At 46.9% G+C, this 27651-nt stretch overlaps 1 protein-coding gene and 1 long non-coding RNA gene across 3 annotated transcripts in view; one reads left to right on the plus strand and one right to left on the minus strand.

Annotated features, from left to right (window-relative positions):
- The window catches only part of Pik3ap1 (phosphoinositide-3-kinase adaptor protein 1), a 109370-nt gene that overhangs the window by 33098 nt on the left and 48621 nt on the right, over window positions 1-27651 (plus strand). The window contains exons 1-7 of one of the 2 annotated variants that reach the window (XM_052186039.1): window positions 11803-11848; window positions 16208-16344; window positions 19232-19376; window positions 20469-20611; window positions 20732-20864; window positions 23947-24143; window positions 26909-27098. In XM_052186039.1, coding sequence (XP_052041999.1) covers window positions 11818-11848; window positions 16208-16344; window positions 19232-19376; window positions 20469-20611; window positions 20732-20864; window positions 23947-24143; window positions 26909-27098 — 976 coding nt within the window. In that variant the 5' untranslated portion in view covers window positions 11803-11817. Of the gene's footprint in view, window positions 1-11802; window positions 11849-16207; window positions 16345-19231; window positions 19377-20468; window positions 20612-20731; window positions 20865-23946; window positions 24144-26908; window positions 27099-27651 lie in introns of those variants that run through there. The other variant, XM_052186030.1, reaches the window with a different exon arrangement.
- On the minus strand, window positions 4536-6177 carry LOC127687436 (uncharacterized). The gene is made up of 3 exons (XR_007978388.1): window positions 6013-6177; window positions 5146-5389; window positions 4536-5032 (listed from the first exon to the last, which is right to left on the minus strand). It is a non-coding gene; the product is annotated as an uncharacterized LOC127687436 (long non-coding RNA).

Consider the following 27651-nt stretch of genomic DNA (forward strand, 5'->3'; position numbering starts at 1 on the left):
AATGATTTGAAAGGTTCTCTGATAATCTAGGACTCAAAAATAATTCTTACTAAGGTGTGAAAGAGGACGAAATGGAACCTTTCCCAAGCATTTGCATTATTTTTAGGGAACTAACTGAGATAAAGCTTTTATTGGCCGAGTGTGGAGGTGGGGGAGTCCAGGCTGGCTTTATGCGTGGGCTATTGTCTTTTTCCCCATTCAGGGCTCGGTGTCTCGTGCCCTTACTGTTGGGAGATGCTGAGCTCTAATCACATAGGAAATAAAGAATGTTATGACTGCTGGACTGGTAGGACATGACACATGAAGGACTGTAATATCACAGATACTAATATTGTGATATATTAATATCACAGTCTTGGCGGCCGCTGAGCACAGAGGCTGAGGGGCGTGGCATACAGAGGCTGAAGGTGTCAGAGATCCCATGAAAAGGTTTCTGCTCAAGTCTACCTTAACTCATAGACCCTCCCGTAGCTCACAGAAAAAGACCTTTTTATTTTAAAATATAAGATTCCAGTGTGACAAAGGCACTGCACATCTTCTGTGTCGTTCACCCTGGGGTAGGACCTCTGCAGACACCCTCCTTCTCTAGGAGACAGCTGTTAGGGTAGATGGTTCCTCATCCTCACCTTAGTGTAGAGCAGTTTCCGGTGGGTCCTGAGTTATATAGAGAGAATGACATTTGAAACTCTGTCTTCATGATCGTGACCAGAAACCAAGACATATCTTCTCTCCCGTTGTGTCTTGGACCACACGTGACCTTACTGGGGCTGTTGGGCGGAATGTTCACAGGAGGGAGAAGAACTCACATCCATGCTTCCTGGACTATGGTTAGCATGGCCAGTGGACTCGCAGTGTAGGACTGAACATGGCCCGAGAAAGTGAATTTCATTGCTCCTCAGTCTTATTTTTGAGATAGACTCTCTCAAAAATAGAGTTCCATCTCTCTTGGAACTCACTATGTAGACCAGGCTAGCCTCAAACTCACAGAGATCCACATGCCTCTGCCTCCCTAGTGCTGGGATTAAAGGCATGCCTTGTGCTACTACTCACTAGCCATGAGAACACCATCTCTTAAAGAATTTGGATTTGCAAAGAAACCAAATACAGTTGCTTTTTTCCACTGGTGAGAGAGAACAGTACACGCTGGAGACAATGGTAACCAGGCTAACTGCTGACCTCATACATGTTGTGTGTACAGGGGACCCAAGTGGCTGAACCGGTGCTTCTCCCTGGTGATTCTCACTCTGTCCCCTGAACACTGGATAAGTTTGCTGTTAGAGTGCCCTAGCCCTTTCCAGCTCTCATCTGAAGGACCAGTGTGGAGGAAGCGCCTGTGCATAGAGACAAGCTCTGTGCTTATATTGGATGCCGTAAGGCCGAGGGGTTCCAGTCAGCTTCAGAGGGTGACCTTGATTTCCTCTGCTGGGAAGGTTATTGAGAGACTTCAGCCAACCAGTCCTTGGCGCTGTGCAGTAAGCTTCCTGACCCCAGGCAGAAACAAGGCAGACCGAGTGTTGAAAGAGTCTCTGAACTGGAAATAGTTATTTTGGAAGCAAGAGTCTGACCAACTTTGTCGTTAATTATTAAACAAAAATCAATGTTCTTTTCAGTTTAGTTTGGGACTTTTCTGTCAGAAAAACTAAAAGTCATCCCTTGGAAGGCAAAAACCCTGGAAATCACCTCGTGTGCTTTGGTGTGTACTTTGTTGACCCTTTGGAGACCAGAGGCTGGATCAACAGAGGCCTCTGAGGTGGTTGCTTGAGGAGACACTTTACAGGGCTTTTCCTTGTTAGGTCTTGGTCTTTGCTGCTCTCAACTCAGAATACACCCATGACTCTTTTAATAAAATCCCTCAGACATTTCCACCCTTTCTGGTTCTTCTGGTAGGGAAGGCCAGAGCTGCTCAGTCAGGGCCTTGAAACCTGTAATTGCTTCCGGTTCACTGAGGAGACACTATGTGATCCTAATAACACATAGCGATCAATGGTCAGCTGTAGCCGGGCAATGAGAGTTGATCACAAACAAAACAATCCTTCCCTCCAAACCAAGCCAGGCATGCTTATTTGCTGCTTTAATCCCAGCATTTGGGAAGGAGAGGCAGGGGATTGCTATGAGTTGGAGTCCAGTCTGGTCTACAAAGTAAGTTCCAAGTATCCAGAGCTACATGGCAAGACTTTGCCTCAACCTTCTCACCAAAGCAAATAAAAATCCCAAACCAGTACCCCTAAAACAGTTAGGGTCACAGGCACTCAGGCAAGCGGGAGTTCCCTAACAGATTCTCCTGATAGGAAGCGCATAGCAGAGCCTTGTCTCACATGGCCTAGGGGCAATCTTATTCTAGTAAGAGGATTCCTCACAGCACTTCCTTGTGAAGACAGTATCTCACCCATGGTAAAGACAGACTGACTGGGCCAAGCAGAGGTGGAGAGGGCACTGTGGCTGCTGGTAGGTTCTGGCAGTACAAATCATCCTGGCATCCCTCCAAGGAAATAGCCAAGTCGGGAAAGTCCCTCTGACCTTTCATTTATCCCACAAACTGGTTTGGTTGTTTGAACTGCAATACTGCCAAGCCAGAGATTTTTTTAGGCTGCGATCCATTCCTCTGTGGTGGCCTCATAAAACTCTAACGCTGGGGTGTAACAGGAGGGCCGTCCTCAGATCCCCATGGTTCATAGCAGTTCCTTGCTAACGATGATTATGACAATAATGGCGGGATGCAGCTGCCTTTAACCGAACACCCAGTTTACGGTGAACTGCACTCAACAATAACAATCCCGAGACTTAGCAATTATAATACCCGCTGTGGGAATCAAGGCTCCGAGAAATTAAGTGAGTTCCTCAAGGTGACCAGCTTGTAACCAGAATTCAGTCCAGATTGTCTGGATACTGAACCCCACGCTCTAATGGACTGCCTCCTAAGTGGTGACTTTGAGAGTGTGCCTTGCAGGCCTCCAGCCACCCAAAGTGGAATTACTTAAGAACCCAGTGCCACACTGCACATCTGGTATCGCATTTGACCAAAGGCTGGATTCTTCTGTCCAGTAACTGACCATAGTGGGGGTACATGCTGCAGCATACCCTTTCCCAGAAAGCACAGGCATCTCCAGTAGCCAGTGCCGGCCTGAGCAGTCCTGACAGGATTGCAGAGCTTCTTCCACACATCAACCTTCTTTTCCCATCTCCTTCATTTGGACTCAGGCTCAAGCTTCTCCCTGCCTCCTTCTCCCTCCTCAGTTCCCAGCAGCCTTTGCTTTTCAGAAGACCTGAACTACCCTACAGTACCTTGCCAAATTTTCAGGGCACCTTGGTTCAGCCTGCTGACGTAAATTAGGGGATCACACAGTTTCCTGTTTCCCTCCATAGTTAATCTTGAAAGCCCCAGGGCCCAAGGCCCTGCAGTCACCCTCCCTGAGGTGGAGGTGGTGTTTTCCCTGCTAGGAATTTAAATGGTTTGTCTTCCTTTATTCATCGATTGGGCCATTCATGCAAGAAGCTCTTATTGATCTCACACTATAGTCTTTGCTCTCGGGGATACAGAGATGAATGAGTGTCAGGGAATCTCTTCTCAACGAGGGAGGAGCGATTTGGACACCAGATAAAGCACACTAATTGCTGTAACTTTGTCAAGCACTCCTCGGGTTTCACAGGGCTCCCAGAGTTTATCACTCTGCCCCTAGAAGGTGAGAGGTGGCCAGGCAGATCTAAATAGCCCTGAGAGAGAAAAGGCTCACCTGGCAGATGACAGATGGGACTTGAGTCCAAGCTTCTGTGACCTGAGGAGACTTGTTTTCTAGATCCTCTCAGTAAGTGTGTATGCACTGGGAAATAGTAAGTCTTTAGAGTCTTGGACTTGTCCAGGTTTTATTGGGGGGCCGGGGGATGGGAGAGAAGGCACAGTTAAAAGATCTTGGGTTAAAGAAGTTATAGCTTTTAATTTAAAATTTTTGAAAATTTTTATTTGTTGGTGGTGACAGAAGGAGGGTGGTGTGTATGCCCCTATGAGCATGTGCATGTGTGTGTGTATGTGTGTGTGTGTGTGTGTGTGTGAGAGAGAGAGAGAGAGAGAGAGAGACAGAGAGACAGAGAGAGAGGGAGGGAGGGAGAGAGAGAGAGATCAGGAGTGGGGGTGAGGACATGTGTCACCACGTGCATGTGTCTTAACCCAATTCCCAGGAGTCATTTCAGTCCTACCCTGTGGTCCTAGGGATTGAACTCACCTTCCACCAGCCAAGCATCTCAAGAGCCCTTAAAACAGAATTTGAAAGGTCTCAGTCTATGTTTCCTCAGTCCTTTCCCAAGGAACATCACACTTCACCTCACTGTGAGCATGCTGCAAAGACCAGACAGCATTTCTCACAAGGACGGAAGGACTGAAAGGCCCTCCTTAGAAACGGAAAGTGAAACCGGCCAACCAGTTCTCTGGCTTCAGCTGACTGGAGTCAGGTTAGAGGGTCAGCAGAATGGAAAAGTGAAGGCAGCCTATGCCTTTCTGGAAGTTTCTCCATTGGACTGTGGAGGTACAAAAGGAACAGGATTTGAATCTCGAGTTTCTAAGCTTGGTTTTGCTATCAAGGCCTGCTTGTGGCCTTCACTTGGCTGAGAATAAAAACGAACCTCACAGCCTGCCCCAAACAAAGCCCATTTGTCTGCCCTTACACCAGCAAATCCAGACATCACTGTTTGTTTAGATTAGAATTGATTCTTGAATCAGGAAGCCGAGAAGAGCCTGTTAAAAGACCAGTTATTAATGGCCTCATTACAAGACTTCGCTGTGCCATTTAAACCAAATTTACATAGAGAGAGGAAGCACATTTATAAGTGTCGGAAACAGATGAAGAAAGAGGAAGCCTGTAGAGTGGGGGCTGGGGGCGACTGTGGCACCTCCAGCTTTGTTAGCAACACTGGGGTTTCCTGAACAACGAAATAGGGGCCCCAAGGCCCCTAGCCATTGCCTCTTCGGTGGGGCTTCTTCCCAGGACCTTGGCAAGGACCTCAAGGGCAGTGGAAGTTGTCCTGGGCCATCTTGGCTTGTCTGTGGTTGACAAAAGCAAGCAGTGAGATGCCGAGACTGGTACAGAAACAGGGCATTTATGAGCCCGTTTAGAAAGGGGACACAGCTTTCCCACTCCCGCTTCCCAGGCTTACACCAGAACGCGTCATTCTGCGTCCTCTGCAGCTCAGCACTGGTCCTCTCCACCTGTTGGGGTTCTGTTTTCTGAAAAGCGGTGCCTCGTGCTTTTCTGTCGACCGGGTCTGAAGTTGGGAGCCCTGCCGTCCCAGTGCAGTCTTTCCTACTCTTCCACCAACAGCTTGAGCCCGCATGCTCCTGCCTCCCTTGGTTCATCTGCTAAGTGAAAATGGTCACCTCTGCCGCGGGTACCTGAGAACACTGAAAAGAACACATGTAAAAGTTCAGAGCACCGGGTAGGGAGAGAGCTCCGGATAACCCTCAGCCCTCGGTTGAGGAGGGAGTAGCTCAACCCTACTACTCTGGAATGCTTTCCGAGGACTAGATTTGGGAGGTCGGAGGACCCTGGCCCCCACTCCAATGGGCAGAGGGCCTGGAGAGCGGTAGGCATATCTATCCTCAGTGGACTGGGCAAGCACGCACTCTAGTTGTCATGGTAACCTGGTGCTATTTTTGTTCAAGCTGAAGAGCAGGTAGGGCCAGGTGGAGAAGAGAAGAGCTGTCCTACTTCACTTGAAAAAGCAAACCATAGATAAATAAATAAATAAATAAATAAATAAATAAATAAATAAATAAATAAATAAAATAAAAAATTAAAAAACCCAAACCTGACATTCTGAACAGTTTCTGTAGACTGATTATGTGGGGTTAGTGTAAAGGCCACCACAGAGCACTGAAGTCCCCTCTCCTCCTGTCTGATCCCTTGATTTTGTACCCAAAGTACCTTGAAGAGGACCGAATGGATAACCCGGCAAGTGTAGCAAAAAAGTTAATCGCCTGTGTGTGCTGAAAAAGACCTGGGTCAGTTGTGCAGAGGATTTTACCCAGAACTGTTTGTTGAGTACTGCAAAGACAGATGTGCTGTGAAGTCAGACGGTCTCAGGAATCTGCAGCTGGAGTAGAACGCCCAGATGGTAACGCAGGGCGAAATCACAGGTGGGCCAGCCAGGTTCCAGGAGTCAGTAACACTGTGGACCTGGAGAGTGGAAGAGTGGGATCCTCCCTCCCTCCCTCCTTCCCTCCCTCCCTCCCTCCCTCCCTCCCTCCCTCCTTCCCTCCCTCCCTCTCCCTCCCTCTCTTCCTTCCTTCCTTCTTCCTTCCTCCTTTCCTTCTTTCTTCCTTCCTCTCCTCCTCCCTTCCTCCCTTTCTTCCTCTCCTCTTCTTCTTCATCCTCTTTTTCCTCTTCTTCCTCTTCTTTCTCTTCTTCCTCTTCTTTCTCTTCTTTCTCCTTGTCTCCAGGGAGGTATATCGGCTACCCTGAATATATTTAAAGCTGGAGCTGAGAATGTGTCCTTAGGAGTCTACTCAGTAGTTTGGCCTCCTGGGTATGAGGAGGGTGACGAAGAAGAACAGAATGATGGCCATCACCGTAGTTAACTTACTCTAATACCAATACATAATCTTTACCGTCGTCTTCCTTCCCCAACTTTAATCCTGGATTTTAGTGTTAAAAGCCTGGCCGCTACCAGCCCCTTCCACCAAGTGTGAAAACTGCTGACAACTGGAAGTAGCTGCCCACTTAGCCAGTGGTGTACAAGGTTACTCTTTTGGGGAGTTCTATAAGTGAAAGGGGTTGGTAGGATGGGAAATTGAGCACCCATCAACCAAGGTGGGTGAGCAGGCTAAGAAAGTCCTGTGGGTGAGCCCGAAAATGGCAAAGTATCTCAGTGCTTGCCAGGAAGCTGCGGGGAGGAGACCGAAACTCTATCTTTATAGAGTGTCACCATTGCTAGCCACTCTCCTCCTGCCTCAGCTAACAAAGGTGAACAGCGTCATTTCAGTCTGTACATTTTGGAGTTGGGGTCAAAGCCTGGCTTGAGGGCTTTTGTCTCTCCAAGGACACCATGGCCAGGTTGCCACATGTCTAAGCTACCAGCAAATACAAACAAGATGAAGGTGATAGAAACAGGGGGAATGTTGATACCTCGATTAAGAATCGTTTTCTAAACAAGCTCAGACCTTGCTTGTGGGGTAGTTTCTCAGACATTGGTTAATTATAGCATCTTATTTGTTCCTGAAGCGAATAGGGCAGGATGTTGGCTTGGTAACACTGCTGGCCGCCAGCTTGTGCTGTTTCATGCGTTTGAAGGTAGAGTTTGCAGGGGTGTGATGGGGTGGTTAGCCACTCCCCTTCTCGGTTCTGACCAGACTGCAAGGGTGCTGGCGCCTTTTCCTTGAGTGTCTGAGCTATTTAACTCAGTGATGGCAGCACTCAGGAGGCAGAGGTAAGAGGATCGATTGCTTTGAGTTCTAGGCCAGCCAAAGCTATAGAGGGAGAACCTGTTTTAGAGAACCAAACCAAACCAACACAACCAAACCAGACACACAAATAAGAAAAACGAACCATATAAACAAAAGAAAGCCTTTAACTTTTTTTTTTTAAAGCAACACGAAATTGTGTTTTGAATCTCTCTTGATATCTAATATGGTCTCTTCAATACAGAGACAATGGTACCTGGTTTTCTGGGAACTCAGGCTTTCCTTCCCTCACGGCCTCCCACATGGAAGGCGTCCCCCCACTGCTTCCTGAAGTAGCTGCTCATCACCTGGCCGCCACACCTTTGTGCCTCCAGTCACACCTCATGTCAGCCGCACAGTCCTTCCTGCCCTCAGATGTGGAGGTCCATCACTGCAAGGACACACATTTTCTTACCCTTGCATGTCTTGGTGGACCCTGCATAGGCTTGGAATGACCACTGAGATCAGTGAGTATTCACTGGTGAACTAAAAGGAGTTATGACATATATCATTAACGTCACTGAACCACACTGCTCCTTTTCTCAGAAGGGTGAGCTCGGTCTCCTAAAACTCTGGGACTTACACGAACCAAGCATTTGTAATGGGTCCACATGTCTCATAGCAGTTTGGGACATTAAAGTCATCTAATTTAGCTATATTTGCAGTCTCAATGTGCAAAAAGTCTCACCTTTTTTCCGCACAGAGCCTTATCTTCCCACTCAGCTAAGCCCCTTAATGGCCAAGACAACAGAAGCCTCAGCCTCGGCTCTCCGTAGGACCCTGGCCAGTGCCAGAACATGCCAGTTCGGTGGACACCTGGTATGACCTTAGAAAGTGGGGTAGCAAGTCAGATTGTGGAACATTGTGAAACTGGCCCCCCGACCCCTTTCCAGCACACGGACAGACACAGATGTGTTCAGCCTGGCTCTCGGCCCCTTTCCAGCACACGGACAGACACAGATGTGTTCAGCCTGGCCCTCGGCCCCTTCCCAGCACACGGACAGAGACACATGTTCAGCTCGGCCCCAACCCCCTTCTGCTTCGTTCCTGTTTTGACTAGGTCGACAGAAAGCTCTAGTTCTGCTGAGGGTCATCATTTTGGCTTCCTTCTCTGGTAACTTTCTTTTTCCTCATCATCCAAAACTTAGAATAATTTAATGAGCTCTTGCTCTGAGTCTTCTTCCTTAACCACTGAGCCATCTCTCCAGCTCCGAACCTTCTTTCTGCCTTCACATCTTGACCTTCCCTTAGTTCAGCTTTTCACAAATAACCAGGCAGGATGCTGCATGTTATCTCAGCACTCAGGAGTCTGGAACAGCAGGGATTTGAATTTGAGCCCAGGCTGGCTCCTAAGGCATAACAAAACTCTAAGTAATAAATATTAGCAAAATGGGAGAATTATAGCATAATGCAACTTCCCTTGACCATTCAGTAATCTGTGAATCAATGATAGGAGTTTTGCCTTATTTTTTGGGTCATAGTCCTAATGTTTTCAAAAACCAATTTTATTGAGATTTAATACACAGAACATCCAGTGAACCCTTTAAAGTGTGTAATTCATTGGGCTTGGTATATTATTCTGGCAAAACATATGCATCATAATTCTTGTCATTTAAATCAATTTTGAGCAAAAAATTCAGGGACATTGATTACATTCACAAGATCGCGTGAACCATCCCAACTATTCTTTCCCTGGATGTATTTATTGTACTTAATGATTTCTTAAGACAATTCACATTTATAACCCAGGTAGGCTTATTGTAAAGTAAACCTTGCTACTGTAAATGAAACAAAAACTAGTGTTTTGACATAGAGAGATACATAAAATAATGACAATAAAACTAAAACTAAACTTCAGTACTAAACTCTTCTTTTTTGTTGTTTTTCTTTTGTTTGTTTTGTTTTGGTTTTTGGTTTTTTGATTTTTCAAGACAAGGTTTCTCTGTGTAGCCCTGGCTGTCCTAGAACTCACTCTGTAGACTAGGCTGGCCTCAAACTCAGAAATCCGCCTGTCCCTGCTTCCCAAGTGCTGGCATTACAGGCGTGCATCACCACGCCTGGCTAAGTACTAAACTCTTCATCTGGGTGCCTAGGGAAGGCTGTGGGCTTATACACTGGTCCCCTCATAGTTCAGAGAGAGCTAAGCGTGTCAGAGAAGTCTGACAGTGTCCTCTTACTGGGACGAAGAAACTGCCTCGCATTTTGTTCTCCTTTAGATTTTATTTACTTATATTATTTTAATTTTGCCTGAATGTGTATGTCTGTGCACTATATGCATGTAATGTCTTGAGAAGCCAGAAGAGGGCATTGAGGCCCCCTCCCTCTGGAACTGGAGACACAACTAATGTGAGCTGTCATGTGGGTGCTGGGAATTGAACTCAGGTCCTTTGGAAGATCAATCGGTGCCTTACCTGCTGACCCATTGAAAGACATGGAACTGAATGGTTTTTTTTTTCAATTCTGTATTACATTAATAATGGGTGTGTGAGTGTGCCTGTGTGCATGTGAGCACACATGTGTGTGTAAGGGGAAGAGATACCTTGTGGGACTCACTTTCATGACATGGGGCCTGGGGATCAAACTCGGGCCATCAGTGTGGTATCGAGCCATCTAGGTCAGTGTCTCAGGCAATGGCTGTATGCTTTAGACCCACAGCTACTCCATCAGAGTGAAAGGCTTGCAGTGCGATGAACCCTGGAATATGGATGTCTGGATAGAGTGTGGAGTTGGGGTTACATTTCCAAATAGCGTTCACTGTGTGACTTGGACAGCTTACTTAGTTTTATCTGTGAAATGGACAGAATCACACCCATCTCCCAGCTGTGCTAAAATGAAATAATCTATATTATATTTTGTGTGGTCCTGGGCATCACATAAATGCATAACAGTGGCATTTGTAGTTGGTTTCGAGAGCAATATTTGTTTATACTTCCCTAAGGGATAGCATCCCATCACATTAGAACGTAGCTTGCGTAGTCTGAGAGAGGCCCTCCCAGATCAGTAGGTACCAATCTTTACCCTTTGCTCTGCCGTACAGACTGAGAGGCGCCAGGGGTTCGTGAAAGAGGCCATTGGGCTGTGTGGGAAAACTTAACCAGAGAGAGTCCAGCTGTGGGTCAGAAGGCATGCGCACATGAAGGGCACTGGTTGGTCCAGCTGGTATGCACTGCCTCTTGACTTAACCCCTGCCTGTGGAATGTGCCCTTGGCCCTGGCAGGCCGTCACAGAACTGCAAACAGCAGTGCCCACAACACCACGGCACCAGCAGGCCTCTGAGACAGTGGAGGTGCAAGTCATGTCTCATGAGCTGCACAGTCACAGCCCAGCTGAGGAAGACATGTGACTCTGAGTTCTACTGCCCACAGGGAAGGAAGCGCAGAGCCACTGGCCCCTGCTCGAGGCACCACCTTAGCCGTAGCCCTGCTGTTTCCTCCCTTCCAGGCCTGGAATTCTTATCTTTAAACTGATGTGGTTTGTTGAGTGTGGAGGGTCCTTGTGGCCCAGGAGCTGTCCTGTACAGGCTGTTGGGGGATTTGTGGCATCCAAGGACCTGCATCTCCCATCAGATTTCTTTACTGCACTCAATATTCACAGAACTCTTGTGTCTGCCTTAACACACAGCATGGTAGTATCTAGCCACAGAGCAGTCACATACCCAGACAGTGCCAACATCCTATGGCTGGACCCACTTCCAGCCTGGTGAGTGTGTTCTCCAGCGAGCTCCAGCCATGCTCTAAAGGCATTTTCATCTGAATGAACAGGTCAAGCACAGACTCACAGGAGGGATGTAGGTGAGGGCTTTTGTGAGAGGAACGGTGATTCACACACACAGAGGTAGCCTCCAAAAATCCAACACAACATGGAAATGAGAAAGAGCTGAGCTCAGGGACCTGGACAAGAAGGTGAAGGCACATGCTGTGCTGCATTCCTGTAATCCTGTCAGGAGGCTGAGGTAACGGGAGTGGGAATTTGAAGCCATTTTGGACTATTGTCAGACAGATCCAGCCTCCACAAAGATCCCAGGAAACACCCAGAACTCCCCAGTAAAGACTGTGGAACTGCTTAAGAATCAAGTCTCTTTTCCCATGAGCTACCTGGCAGGCAGTAAGGCAAGGGGTGAATCATGTCATTTGGTTTTTCTTGTTGAATAAGAAATTTTGGGCCAATTGTTTCCTGAATATAAGTAGCTGCTACACGATTCCCCTACTGATGAGGTTTGAGGAAACTGACTGTACAGCGTATATAGTTTCCCAATGTTCAGTAGACTTCCTGAAAGTCGAGTGATACTGCTACATTTCAAACAGCGAAGAATCTTCTGGCATCTCAACACTGCTCTACACTGGTGCTGGGTGCTGGGTTTCCAGCGCCTTCACTGGGACCTTTAACATTTGATGCAGGCAGAAGCAACAGCATCATCTCCAGGTAGGGATGGAGGGACTACCTTGATCAGGCAGGGAGGTTTGGGGTCATCGCACTGGATGGGGTGGTTTCAGGTGGTGATTGTGTCGGCCGAGTTGGCTTTTCTTTGGCTGGAAGCTTTAATCTGGTGAAGCGGCCCCACTGAGACCCAGCTTCTCTGTCCGTAGTGTCCTGGGACAGAGTCTCTATGGCGTGTCAGTCTCCAGCAGCAGTAGCATGATTGAGTGAGTGACTTCCTGTCTGACGTGCTGAACCCACACTGCTGTTGGCTGTATAGCTTGCTAAAGCAGTACTGAGGGACCTGTTGCAGGGCTGGCCTTAGGGGCCGGTCTCATTAGGTCCTGCTGGCCTCATGGAAGGATAACAAGTCAGGAGATTCATCACCCAATTCCAGAATCAAAGTGGCATTTTCTCACAATGCAAAATATAAAAGTACAAGCAAGGATGGATGCATGGATGGATGCATGGATGGATGGATGCATGGATGGATGGATGCATGGATGGATGCATGGATGGATGCACGGATGCATGGATGGATGCATGGGTGCATGCATGGATGCATGGATGGTTGCATGGATGCATGGATGGTTGCATGGATGGTTGGCATGGATGCATGGATGGATGCATGGATGGTTGCATGGATGGATGCATGGATGCATGGATGGATGCATAGATGGATGGATGGATGGATGGATGGATGGATGGTTGCATGGATGGTTGCATGGATGGATGCATGGATGCATGGATGGATGCATGGATGCTTGGATGGATGCATGGAAGGAAGGAAGGAAAGAAGGAAAGAAGAAGGAAAGAAGGAAAATGTCACAGAGATTTTCTTCTGACCTTTGGAGATGAATTTAGATGAATTTAGTAAATGGAAAACCTGAAGTATGAAACATGTAATTGTATACTCTTTCTTAATGTGCCTCTTCACACTATTTGAAAATAATGTGGGTCTTTTTGTTTGCTTGTTTTTGTTTTTGAGAACAGGGTCTCATTGTGTAGCCCTGACTGGCCTGGAGCTTGATATGTAGACCAGGCTGGCCTTGAACTCACATAGATGCTCTAGTCTCTGTCTCCCTGAGTTATGGGATTAAAGGTGTATACCACCACACCCAGCCAAAAGGGATGCTTTTAATATTCTCTCAGACAGATTGTTTTCTGTTTTCTTTTTCCTGATACAAAGGCTGGAGGTAGCATGATTCCAAATACCCATGACCAGGATGGACAAACCTATAGAGGGAGAAGAAAGTGGGTTGGTTCTTGCTTCATCCTGAAGAGTCTGGGATGACTGCAGGGAAATGACTGACGGGTATAGAATTTCTCTCCAGGGTGATGAAAATCTTAAGAATTTATTGAGACAATCGCACAGATCATTGAATGTCCCAAAGACCGTTGAACTGAACTCTTTAAATAGGGGCTCATCTGACATGTGAAGTGTGTGTGTGTGTGTGTGTGTGTGTGTGTGTGTCTTTCTCTTCTGCTAGATCTGGGCCTGTTGCCTAGTGAGGGGACCTGTCACACACAGAGTCTTTTAGTTTGGGAAAGTGAAACAGCAGCAAAGGTTTCTCTCTTGCGTTTCCTGATGGCTGGTCAAAATGAGTGACATTATGCTTTTTAAGCAGGGAAGTGGTTTGTATTTCTATCATGTCATGTACTGAGCATGGGTCATTCTAAAAGAGATTTCTACATCCTCTTCATATAGGCGATCAGTCTCAATACGAGTACTTTGAAAATTAAACAGTTGCCATTGGGTTTTTGGATAACAGTGCTATGAGAAATAATACACATTATCCCATTTAAAGAGTTCAGTTCAATGGTCTTTGGTACATTCACGATTTGTGCAATTGTCTCAATAAATTCTTAAGATTTTCATCATTTACTTCTCTGCAGTCATCCCAAACTCTTCAGGATGAAGCAAGAACTAACCTGCTTTCTTCCGCCTTCGTAGATAATGTCCTTTATTTTGTGGCAATTTACAATTTTTAGCTGTTTTAATTTTTAAAAGACTTTTTAAGAGCAGCTCTATGTTTCCAACAAAAACTAAGTGGCAAGTACAATGGTTTCCTATACCCCTGGCTCCGTAGACATGCAGCCTCCAACACTATCAACACCCAACACCACGATGGGACCTGGGTTACAGTGGCTGAGTCTGCACAGATACCCATCAATGTTGTGTACACCACAGAGCATTCTTGGTATTCTCTAGTCTGTAGATTTGGACAAATGTATGATAGCATATATTCACCTGATAGCATCATGCAAAATACACCTACTGCCCTGACAAACAAATCTTTGTGGCCTGACTGTTTATCCCTCCCTCCTAGTAACCATGTATTTCCCCCCAATAGTTTTGCCTCTCTCAGAGTGTCATGCGGTGGAAGCACACACTCCCTGCCTTCTTTCACTCAGCATCCTCCCTTACTTACTGTTACTGTAACAAACACCAAGACCAAAGCAACTCAGAGAGGAAGACTTTATTTTAGCTGACAGTTCATCATGAAGAAGCAGAGACCTGGAGGCAAACGCTGAAGAGAGATAAGAAAGCCAAGCTCACCCACGTTCTCTCCATGGCTAGCACAGTTTGCTTTTCTACACCTCCTGGGACCATGTTGCCCCGGGGTGGCCCCACCCACAGTGGGTTGGATCTTCCCCGGACATCAATTCACGAATCAAGAAGATGCCCCCACAAGCAAGCCTATGAGCCCATTTGGTGGAGATATTTTCTCAGTTGAGGTTCCCTCTCCCAAATGTCCCAAGCTGGTGTCCAGTGGACAAAAACTTACCCCTTTAGTTTCTCCCGTGAGCTCAGTGCTGTCTACTGCTGTCTACTGTTCCGTGATCGCTTGCTTACGCTGCTGTTTGTTTATCCATTCATCTGCTGGGGGGGGGGTCGTCTGCTGCTTCTGACTCTTGGCAGCTATGGAGAAAGCTGCTGTGAACATCTGTGTGCAGGTTCTTCTGTGTACATACATTTTCAACAGCTTTGGGAAAACACCAAAAGAGCGTGGATGTAGGATTGAGTGGTAAAGTGTATTTAATCTTATATTGCCAAAGTGCCTTCCAAAGGGGCTCTCCTGTGTTCCATTCCCACTAGCAAAGGGTTCCTGGTGTTGTGTGTCCTTGAAGACATTTGGTCTTCATTCTGGATCTTCACCATTCTGATAGCTGTGCTGTGGTATACCCTCATTGCTTGCTTTGATTGGCACTTTTTTCTGATAGCATAGGTGTGGATCTTTTCCTGCATGGATTTCTCATCTGAATACACATGCTCTTGGGTATCTCTTCCCTGGGAGGCCTGTCAATCACTTGAGGCCCATTAAGAGCCCCGCTAAAGAGGTCTTACAGGTTCTAACCGTTGTCTCACCATCTCTGCCACCTTCTTTGTCTTCATCTTCACACTTCTGCCTGCCCACTCAGAGGCCGTGTCTTAAGTTTCATTTCTGGTGCTGTGATTAGACACCCAGACCAAAAGCAGATTAAAGAAGAGACGATCTGGCTTGCAGTTTCTAGTTATCATCACTGAAAGGGAAGCCAAGGTGGGAACTCAAGTGGCCCATCGCATCGAATTGCATTGAATCACAGAGCATCCCAGCCACAGTCAAGAGCGGAGAGAAACACAGACTAAGCCTTCCTGCTTCCTCTCATCTGGCTTTCTCCTCTTCTGTATAAATCAGGACTCTTTGCTTAGCAGATGGTGCTGCCACAGTGGGCTGGATCTTCCCATATCAATTAGCAATCAAGACATCCCCCACCCCCATCAGATCTATCCATAGACCAACCTGATCTGGATAATTCCAGTCAAAGCTAACTTCTCAGGTGATTCTAGATAAAAACCCATTCCGACTCCATCCTGACTTTCCTAGCTCATGTGTGGCCACGATTCTAATCTGGAACTCAGGGTTTCTGACTTTAGGCATGTTGAAAGTGATTGCTTCTTATTGCTGCTGACAGAGAGACATTGAGTAGATGTGACCCTAGTTCCTGTGGCTGTAGTTTCTTACTCTGATGTAGACAATCCCTTCCAGACGCCATTCTCCTTGCCTCCACCCTTCAGTGAGGTGAAGCTTCCAGAGGCTTATTAGTTGAGCCTAGATTTGTCTGCCTAAACTTTTTGGTCCTACCACCCCTCCCCAACATTGCCTTTTTTTCTGTCACTCAATGACCTACAAAGTGGTTGGCTTTTCTCCATTGGGTCCTCTTTTGTGACTTTAGCAATTCAGTCCCTTCAGCTTGCATCCGCGTGACACTCACAGCCGCTTCCTGCACGGTGACGGTGACGTGTGGGGCTGTGGGGAGGTGAAGCATGTCGACCAGTTCTCCTTTTTCTGCTCCTGTTCAGTCATGTCCTGTGTCCCATAGATTCTGGCTGTGACTCAGTAACCGACACGGAGCCCGAGGACGAGAGAGTGCTTCCTTTCTCAAAGCAGACAAACGTGCCTCCGGAGATATCGCCTGGGAACCTGATGGTGGTACAGCCGGACCGCATTCGTTGTGGGGTAGGCATCCCGGGGACCTGGTACATCCCTGTCAAGGGCATCGACTTTTCTAGTGGATGCCTTGTTCCAATAAAGGCTGCAAGGGCTTCACGATACATCTTATTATAACCACCACCTTCCCTCGGGACTCGACGAACTTGGACATGGGTAGTTCCTTTAAGTCAGAGAATTAAACCTGGGAGTGTATATGTCATCTATGTAAGAACTCTGTTTCATGAATGTGTAACATAGGGCAGACAGGACGCCAGCAGACATGAACATTGTTAGCTACCTCAGAGTTAGAGAGAGGCCTGCATATCTTCCAGGTGGCCCAGCCCCGGGAGGAGAAGGTGACACACTCTGGGAGCTTGCTTCTTCATTAACTGGTCACCACCTAACCTCAGGGAGGGCTTTAAGATTTGACGGAGGAAACTTGCTGGCCAATATTGCTTGCTGAAAAGATTGCCTAAATACCTAAATACCATATGTGGCTAGCATTTTAGGGTGGTCGTATAGACACAAGGGAGATGTGTGTGGGACTTCATGATAGTCATTTAAATCCCATCATAATACTTGATAGCCTTTCCTTCCCTGATTTAAAATGTGAGGCATTTTGGATAGGTTAGGGAACCAGAATGCTTTCTTCATAGATACATGCTCTTGCCTAAGCTTGCCACTGTGGCTTCTCAGAGCCCCAGGGCACGAGAACATTGGGAATGAGAAGTGGGGGTCAGGGGATCTGACTTTCTCCACTGCAGTTGAGGCCACAAGATGCTGGGCAGAGCCTCCCTGCATAGGAATTTCCAGCTGTATTTCAGACAGGATTAAACTCTTAGACATGATTGATGTGAACTTCAGAGTGTTTTAAAAATTAGGCATAAAAGCTGGTGTTTCTTGGTATCTCGAGAGTCAGAATCTGCGATATTAGGCTTGGGCTTTCTGGTTCTGTTTTTGTTTTCCCAGGGGACATGCATCCTGTGGCCTGGTCCCCACCATTTTCTGATCTTCACTGCTTATTTTTATTTTCGAGGTTTTGAGACAGTCTCTCCCAAGTTGGCCTTGAACTCGTGAACCTCTTTTCCAATCCTCCTCACATCTGGGGTCACAGGTGTGTGCCATCACACCTGGCCACTTCCTGTTTTTTAAACCCAGCCTGTTGTGCTCTGCAGTCACAGCTGGGCCTATGTGGATACTTCCGGCTCGCTCTCCCAGTGCCGTGTCTTTCCATGGGTGTGGTCAGAGTGCCAGGTGCAGTGGGAAGTGTGTTTGACTCCCATGTGTGCTTCGTCCTACTCTCCTCCTGAACCCCAGGCTCTCCTCCCCGCTCCCTTTCTGCTTCCCTCTCACTTAGGATCACACAGTTGTCTACACTGAGTCTGTGGGCCTAGGGTATCTGGGCTAGAGTTGGGTCTTGACTGTCAGCAGAACTGACAGGCAATCTTTTGGGCTCCTCGTTTTACTGGGATGAGATGCAGGACCAGGAGTGTGGCAGTAACGATGACAACCACGGGACATGTGTTTGGTTATAGCAGCCTTCAGCAGCCTGGGCCATAGCCTTCTCCTGTCACAAAATCCACACCTGGCACACCCTTCTGCAGCTTTTTGTAAAGGGTTGCTATGACAACTATTTAACAGTCCTGGAATGAATGACTAAGGATGGTTTGTGGCTCTGGCCGCAAGTCTCTCCTTGCCTTTCTGGTTTTCGGTAGGCCCAGCCCTGCCGAATTTGTCTAAAACGACCATTGTAAAGTTCAATAAAACAAGAGACAAGTTAGGTGTCCCTTACCTAAAATGCTAAGGACCTGAAGTGTCTCAGATTTTGAATTTTGAGGGTTAGGGAGATGTTGGATTATTTCTGTATGCCTAACAGGATATGTTTTAAAACAAAGTGTGTTTATATTTTATATATACATTATACACAGCCTGACAATAGTCTTATAGAACACATTACTTCCCTTGCATTTGGTCTTTGACCTAAATGCAAATTATTGAACTTTCAACTTGTGGTGTCAGGTCAGAGCATTTTGGATTTTGGAGTTTCGTATTGAAACCCATTCTTTTTTAAAGTGGTTGGTTGCACTTATAACATTTATGCCACTACCACACCAGTACAGTTTGCAGGCAGGTGAGTGCTGCAGATCACAGAGTTCATAACTGGGAGATACCAATTGGCGATTACTTTTCTCCTCCAGTATTGAGGGGAGCACCTGCCATCACGGTGACTGCTAGGAGTGCAGCATCCAGTTGTGCACCAACTTGATGACATAAGTGCCTGTTGTCTTCAGCAGTAGGGTCTTAGTGTCAGGTTGCGGAAGGTAACCGGTAGCACTGACAAGAGCTTGCAATGCTTTTTTGGGGGGGCGGGGACTGTGGGACCACTTTGGCCAATGACTCAAAAAGATGTAACCTATTTCTGGTACTGGTACATGAATGTACTTTTACTTTTACTTTTAGTTTTACTTGATAACATATGGTATCTACATGGGGATAATTTAAATGGTCTTCCCCATTATATGAAGACCATTTAAATTATATGTATATGTGTATGTGTACATGTATGTGCATGTGCACATGCACACACACATGTATAAAAAGAGCAATTTTAAGATGTTATAAAATGAAATAAACATTTGTAATCCCTAGGTTTAAAAAATTATGAAAATGATGACTAGACCAAGTTTTTGTCTAATTATTGTAAAGGTTTATAAATGTTTCGTCTGTTTTCCATAAGTTCCTTCCCTGGACTGATAGCCTATGGTTCTCTGTCCCGCACTGGTCTATCAAGACCCCCTGGCCAGGACCACCCTCTCAGAGAGTAGGCTGGGGCTCGAGATGCTGGGACACCCTCTGACCCAGTATCCTAAGGGATACAGGAGGGAGAGCGACCAGAACTTGCCTCCCACTCCAGGCAGAAACCACTGTGTATGTCATCGTGAGATGCAAACTGGACGAGAAGGTGTCAACAGAAGCAGAGTTTTCTCCTGAGGATTCTCCCTCTGTCCGAGTGGAAGGCACGCTGGAGAATGAGTACACCGTCTCCGTGAAAGCGCCAGGTGAGCGGCCCCGTGGTGACCCAGAGCGAGCGCATGCGCGCTGCCCAGCTGCCTTCTGAAACACTGCTGCCCTTAGGCTCTCCAGCCACAGACAACATCACTCACTCCTCACTCAGCACAGCTCAGTTGACGTTTTAAAAGCAGTGCACTCTTCTAGTTGCAAGCCCTGGATTACCAGTGTGGCCTCATTAAGTTGATGTCTTAAGGAGTAGCGCATCCTTCTCGCGTTGCCCTGGGTTACCACTGTGACCTCGTCATTTTCCACGTTCATGGTTGTCACACTTCCTCTCTGGTGAATCGAATCTTTGTGGTTGATATATTTTTAATGTTTTTCTTCCCCACTTAGAACCTCTTCCGGTGGTATAGACTCCCACCCCAGGAAGAGCACGTAGTACAGACTGCCACAGAACAAGTCAGCTAATTCCACCGGCCCAGGGTGGGAGGAGTAAACTGTTAGCCTCCAGCCACCGGGATCCTAGCCCCCTCCTCTCCCCTTCACCCCCCTTCACCCCCCCCCACCCCGTGACTATTGGCCATCGTACAAAGCACCTTAAGCTCTGTTTTAATTTTTCATTTACTTACTTTTCATTTGTCAAGGCCTGCAGAATTAAGTAAAACAGGCCGGGGAGCTGGCTCAGTGGTTAAGAATGCATCTTGCTCTTTCAGATAAACTGAGTTTGGTTCCAAGTATCACATTGGACCTCACAACTGCCTAGAACTCAGTCTCCATAAGGATCCTATACCTCTTTCCTATATAGGCATCTGCAACATGCATGCATGTTCATTCTTTCATGCACACACACACACACACACACACACACACACACGCATGTATGCACTAAAATAAATACTGAAAATTATGCAAAACAGATGAAAATCCTTTACAGATGCACTTGGCAGCACTTTGAGGACTCCATTCTTCGTGGGTCATACGTGCTGCCCTGTTCACCTCCTCTCAGCTCACCCCTAACGCGTCCTTTCCAGTCCCAGCTAGTTGCTTCAGCATTCAACTGTAGCTCGCCTGCGCTGACACCTTTCTGCAGGACCCTAGCTCTCCCTGGCACTGACCGGTATACCTCTTGTTCTGTTTAGACCTCTCATCGGGGAATGTTTCTCTGAAGGTCTATTCTGGGGACTTGGTGGTCTGTGAAACCACCATCAGCTATTACACCGACATGGAGGAAATTGGGAACTTACTGTCCAGTGCTGCAAATCCTGTGGAGTTTATGTGTCAGGTAAGGCTGGTAGGAGGAGACCTGAGCTTTCTGGACATAGGGATTCTACATGGGAATTCAGTGTTGACTGGCAGGAGCTAGCTGGATTTGAAATCTGACCGTCTTCACTGTTTTATGTAGGCCTTTAAAATTGTGCCCTACAACACAGAGACTCTTGATAAACTGCTCACAGAGTCCCTGAAGAACAACATCCCAGCAAGTGGACTGCACCTCTTTGGGATCAACCAACTGGAAGAAGACGATATGATGACAAGTATGTCAGCGGGCCGTGCGATGTGGGGAGGGCGTAGCCTTGTCTGCCAGCACCAAAGAGAACCAAAAGACGGGATTAAACCAGGCGATATGTTCGAGGTTGCTGCTGCCCTGACACTGCCTGCTCTTATACAGCAGGTTTTTGTTTTTTTAATAAGTAGCAATATAGTCTAAAACAATGATAAAAAGTACAGTAAGTACAGAAGCCAGTGACATCATCACGTACCATCATCAAGTCTGATGTACTGTACATAGTGGTGTATGTCAGACTGTTACATGACTGGCAGTCTGCCCAGTAGGAGGTTCCTTCACACCAGCATGTGAGGAATGCTTTGTGGTCTATCCTGACAGCTAGAGCATCACTAGGAGGTAGGGTTTGGTTTGCTTCATTCTAATCTGATAGGACTTCTGTGCCTGGAAAGTCATTGCTGGTCATACAACTGCACACGACCCCCTTCTAAAAAGGTGTGTGGTTCTCATCTGCTTTCTGGATGGAGTTCCAACTCCTTTGCCTGATAACAAGCCCCTCCCAACGGGTGCTTCTGCCATCCACTCTCTCTGCACCCCGCTTAGCTGTTTTCTCTTCCCAGAGAGTATATACTATCTCAATTTGTGTCTTGCTATTCTACTCATGGAAACACCATTCCTCTGTCCCTGCCTTGGTTGTCATTTCCTGGTGGCCTTCTCTTCATCTCCTCAGGAAGCATTTTCTCTGGAAGGAAGGCCTTCCCCAGTCCTCCAGGAGTCTATTCCACCACAAAATGGGGTCTCCCCAGCACTTTGGGTCTTCAGTCCTGTAGCTTGCCTGCCATGTCTGACTTTTTCTTACTAGGCTTTCAGCTGGGGGTGGGGCGTCTCCAAGTGCTGGCTCTTTGTTGGCTTTAAGCAAAGATTTGTAACTTGAGTGACGAGTGGGCCTGGTGAACCCGGAGAGTCACACCAGCATCCTGTGCAGCATCTGGGTATATCACCTGGTAAGCTGCACAGGTTGACTGTTCCTTTCCAACATGGTGGCACTACACAGTAGTACTCAAGTCTCTGGTTACCTTCTGACTGAGTTCTATCTGCCTGCTGTGTGGGAACCACAGGAAGATAATAATCAGCCAGGCCTTTCCCAGGGCTTCCCTGCAGCCTCTCCTCGGTCCCCTGCTCTGGAATGTTCTTGCCTCGGGGCTGTAAATGCTTCTATTATTCTTAAACCAGAGACTCAGGAGAGAGTATCTCATAGCCCGGCCATGTGGGATCCCAGGGACATTTTGGACCTTTCACCCCAAGGATCATGTCCCGGTGAACAGGAAGCTGGATTTATCATTCTTAAAATGACAGAGCCAGGCACTGGTTAAGTCTCCGTCCACACGAGCAGTTCAGATCTTTAGAATCCCTTAAATGTCAAGCAGACCCGATTCTCTCATGTGTAAGCCCAGTCTCAGAAGGCAGAAACACGACCTGCAACAAGCAGCCTAGCTGTACTGGGTCTGAGTGAGAGGCCCTGCCTCAAAGAATAAGGTGGAAGAACCACAGATCAAATTCTTAATATCTTCCCGGGCCTCCACACGCCTGCACATTCACAGGCACCTGCCTCACACATGCCTACAGGAAACATGAATTATTTTTAATATAAACACATGTAGTAAGTTAATCTGGCAGCTGATTTCTTTATCTTTGCTAGTCCCCAATAACAACAAAGAAAGATCAAGATTTGTTTCCAAGCTTTTACCATCATACCTGGGCTGTATTGATCTATATTAACCCCCTAAACGAATTTGGCTACCTCCTGTGATACGTGCAGTTTAGTGCTGCTCTATCTCTCTCTGCTTCAGATGGTTTCCTCCGTAGTGTCTTCTCCCACCCTTGCCTTGTGGCTCTCTTTCCAACTCCAGTCTCTGTCTCCCGGTCTCTTCCTAGTGCTAAAACCTCACTTCTCTTCTCTCTCCCTTTCCCTGGCTGCCCTGTTCTCTCTTCTCCACAGCCTTTGGGTGATCAGCATCTATTGACAAGGCAGAAGGTAAATGGTAAAATTGTTTACACAAACTTGAGAAAGGAAATTCTGGACCTAAGCATTACAGTGCTGTGTCCAGATGGGAAGAAGATATGAAGGCAGAGAACTCAACCTTTAAATAACACAAGGATGACCTTTTCACAGTGCACACAAACATTATACCTATACCTGTGCACTTGCAAGTACACGAACTCCACACACATATATGAAAAGAAGAGAAAACAGAAAGTGACAGAGCCTAGAAATCAACTTTTATAAAAAGAAGGAAAAAAAAAGAGGTTTATTCCCTAAGTCCCCAACATAAGCCTAGTTGTTTTCTTGGCATATTTATAAAATTGGTAATAAGAGATAAGGAGATGGACTTCTTTTCATTTGATTATTATTTTTATTTTATATATATGGGTATTGACCTGTATATTTATCTGTGCAACATGTGTGTAGAGTGCTCCCAGAGACCAGAACAGGGTGCTGGATCCCTGGGATTGGAGTTAGAGATAAGTTATGAGCTACTATTTAGGTGCTTGATAGCCAGAGCTCTTAACTTCTGAGCCATCTCTCCAGCCCAGATCTTTTATCCCTTAATCAGCACAAAACAGTGTCAGACCAGAACCTTGGACTTAGGACCCCAAAACCTGCCCACTCTCAGAGACACACATGAGGACACATTAGAGAGAAAAATCCATCATTGCCTTTGATGCTCATTAGCCATTTAAGCCTTTAGAATCAGCATGGATTGAGGTTGGAAATGTAGGTCAGTGGTAGAGCACTCACCTAGCATGTCAAGCCTTGAGTTTGATCCCAAGCTCTGGGGAAAGAAGAGAAGAAAAGGTAACGTTTTCTAAGAATCTCCCACTCTTTTTAAAGCAGAAGATGCACTACTAATGACTAGACCTACTAATTCAAATAACGGTTCCTCCGTCATGGAAGTGCATGATCTTCAGAGGTTGCCCGAAGGAAGCCATCAGTTGTCAGTCACCCAGTAAGCTGTGGTCGAGTGCCCGCTGCAAGCACGCCAAGGCTCAGCAGCTGTCCTGTGCCTGCCTTCTTACCCTTCGGTTCAATTCTCCTTGATGTGTTCTTTTAGATCAGAGGGATGAAGAGCTGCCCACCCTGTTGCATTTTGCTGCCAAGTATGGATTGAAGAACCTCACCGCCTTGCTGCTCACCTGTCCAGGGGCTCTCCAGGCTTACAGCGTGGCCAACAAACACGGCCACTATCCCAACACCATGGCTGAGAAACACGGCTTCAGGGACCTGCGCCAGTTCATCGACGAGTATGTGGTAAGCTCTGGGCAAGAGGGGTCCTGTGATGGGGCCTGTGCTGAGTGACTCCAGGCCTGCCTTCTCATCAAAGGCACTGATGGCTTTTGTCTCTAACATGTCCTCATGTGTCCCTCTGGGAGTGGGCAGTTTTTGTGGGCCTAAGTCCAAGTTTCTATACATGGTAGCCATGTGACTTTAGGGAAGTCACAAATCTCCTCTCCTTTAATTTAATTTGTGTGTGTGTGTGTGTGTGTGTGTGTGTGTGTGTATTGCCTGTTTATGTACACGACATGCATTCCTGGTGGCCCCAGAAGAGGACACCAAATATCCTAGAACTGGAGTTACTGGTTATCGTGGGATGCCCAATATCTTGGTCCTCTGCAAGAGAATCAAGTGCTCTTAACCACTGAATAATCTTTCTAGTCTCTTTCTCCCATTTCTCAATATGCAAAAGGAAAAAAATCCTAAGAGATCTGTTCATAGAGTTGGTTTTAGAACAAAAGGAACTAACATATGCAAAGTGCTGAGGCCCTTTCCAAAATACTGACAGGAACTTGCACAGAGTGTGTCTGCTCAAGACTGATGTACTGTTTCCACTAGCTCCGGGGCTCCTTGGTGGTGTGTCCCTTGCTGCCTTGCCTATCTTTGGGACTGGGTAAACTGTGTTAGAATTGGTTCTTTAATAGCGAAGGCCATCATAAGGTACTGCTTGGAGGAGGTGTCAGGGTGCCTTTGAGATCTCACTCCCTGGTGGATTCTGTCTCTCTCTCTCTCTGAGCCTCTGCTTGGATCTGAACTTAAGGCAGGTGGATGTGCCCAGCTTTCTTGGTCACTGGTATCTGAGTCCCGCTCTGTCTCATCACATGCCCAGGACTGTTTCCAATGTCTCGGAGGAAGCTGTTTTAGACTCTACTCCCTTTGGGTGTTCCTTCTTTTTAAAATCACAAAGGACGAGACTAGCTCATCTGGCTGTGACCCTCCAGTATAAGCCAGACTAATATGGTCTTGCTTGCTACCTCCAGACAGGAGTGAGCCTGACATGTCTTCAGAAACTTAACTCTGCTCTGTGATAGAGAATCCAGAAGGTGGTGAAGCCAAGGGGTGAAGAGGGTCCCTTTGCTCTGGGGGGCATGTAGGTATTTCAAACACTCAGAATAGTTTAAAACTTTTTTGGGGGTCCTCACTGGCATAAATGGGCACAAAGGCACTCATACTCTCAAGAGTTTTTGCTCGGCTTTAGTTTGAAATCACAGATGTGCTGAACCCAGCATAGCATTTGTGGGCTGGTCGTTTGGTCACTCTGTGTTTGAGGCTGAGACTCCATCAGTCAGCAAAGGCTCTGCCCCATTTAACTTTCACCACACTCCTTTGAAGCTGAGGGGACCAAGACCTTCAGCTTATAGTCAAGGAAAAGGGCATAGAAAGCCAAGGTGATTGTGCCAAGGTGGAGATGGGATTTGAACCTAGTTTGCTGCTATAGTCAGGGCTTGTTATCCTGCTCTGAGTGTCAGGGGAGGTTGAAGTGTTATTTTCAGAATGCCTTGAGCTTTATCCTGGCTCACACTTCTCATGTTTTCTTGACTCCTAGCTAAGTCACTTCCGCCAACACAACTTTAGCCTCGCTGCTGAAGGCTGTCCCTACATGCTGCTTATGGCCTGTGATAGTGGTGCTCAACCCTGGGGGTCAAACAATCCTTTCACGGGGGTCATCTAAGACCATTGGAAAATATAGATATTTACATTATGAATTATAACAGTAGCAAACTCACAGTTATAAAGTAGCAATAAAAATAAGTTTATTGTTGGGGGTCACAACAACATGAGGAGCGGGTTAGAGGGTTGCAGCATTAGGAAGGTGGAGAACCACTGGCCTATTTACTTATTTATTTATTTGCCAAATGCTAAACCTGGAATCCCAAACACCAAGAAACTGCTACTGGATTCAGGAAACTAAGTGTCAATCAAAGGTGGCCTCTGCCAGGTGTTAATGAGGAGAAGGGAGCTGTCTGTGGTTTGAAGCAGAGGTAAGGATTGGGACACACACCACACTGTCTAGTCAGGAAAAGCTGTTCACAGGTCTTGAGGAAGTCAGTCCTCAGCTTCACACTATCTGAAGGCAGAGAGTCAGGGTGAGCCTTTCTGACGTCAAGGGCCCTTTATGTAAGGCCCCTCTGTCTTTGGGGACATCTAGAATGTTGAAACTGGGGGAGAAGACCCTGAAAATCAGCAGGCACGTGGATAAACCTTCCAGGAGGTGTAGGGGTGAAGACATCCCCGAAGGACGCCTGGTTACACAAATGCAGGCACACTTGCGTACGCTGTGCATCTGCGTGGTCCTCCATGTCATTCATTTCTCGTTGAGGGCCCGCCGGGCTGTTATAAGGACCCAAACCAAGACTTCGAGCCCCGCAGGGAGGGCTAGATTTTCTAAATTTTGTTTTTCCATGTGTAAATGAGGGAGAGGCGGGCTTCCGAAGGAGGTGGGTGCCGGTTTGTGCCTGTTCTGAACCTGACTCTCACTAGGTACTCATGAGGCATAGTTTTTATGTTCCCTGACTCCTCAACATCTAACCAGGATATAACTGCTTAACTCTGTAATTAGTGTTAGAGGAAGATACAAAGGTTAGAACTCTCTGCTAGGCGGGGAATATCCACCAATACCTGTAAACAATTATAACCCTGATCCGTGACCACACCCTTTGCCCACTTCAAGTTCGCTCAGGGCCTGAGTCTGCCAGCTAGCCAGGTTCCCCAGTATGCAATGGGCCTGTCTTCTCTCGTAGGAGACTGTGGACATGCTGAAGACTCACATTAAAGAGGAGTTGATGCATGGCGAGGAGGCCGATGATGTGTACGAGTCCATGGCCCACCTGTCCACAGACCTGCTAATGAAATGCTCCCTCAACCCTGGCTGTGACGACGAGCTCTATGAGTCCATGGCTGCCTTTGCCCCAGCAGCCACAGAAGACCTCTGTAAGTAGCTCTGCCTGGTTCTGCTTTCACCTTCTTGCTGAGAAATGGCTTTCTTCATTCTAGTCCAAAGGGAGGAAAGGCCCCCAAAAGGCCCCGATTATCTCTGCAAGCACCCAGTGAAGAGCCTGTGTTGCAATAGCACAGGGCTGCAGTCATATGTCATAACAAGAGAGACCTTTTTCCAACTTCCCCCACTGCTTGCCTGGAAGCCACTGGTCTTGACAGCATGCCCTTGTGGTCAAGAAGCTCTCAGCCCTGCCAGTTTCCATGGGGCCTTCTTATAAACAATGTTTCACAATGCTTTACTCTTTGACCTGCAATTTATGCAAATTATGCCTAGGCATGTCTGCATGTGAAGACATGTGAATAGGCATGTCTGCATGTGAAGACATGTGGAATAGCAACTATACTCAGAGCCACCACCAGCGTCATAGCCTCACACGTTGACCAACACGTGTCTGTTGTCTTGGTGACTCAACTCCCTAGACTTAGTGTTGGCCTCAGCACCTGGAGTTTCTTAAATGATGAAACCTCTCTTCACAACCTCATAACA

Source organism: Apodemus sylvaticus, chromosome 1 (assembly GCF_947179515.1).
Source record: "Apodemus sylvaticus chromosome 1, mApoSyl1.1, whole genome shotgun sequence".
Taxonomy (NCBI): Eukaryota; Metazoa; Chordata; class Mammalia; order Rodentia; family Muridae; genus Apodemus; species Apodemus sylvaticus.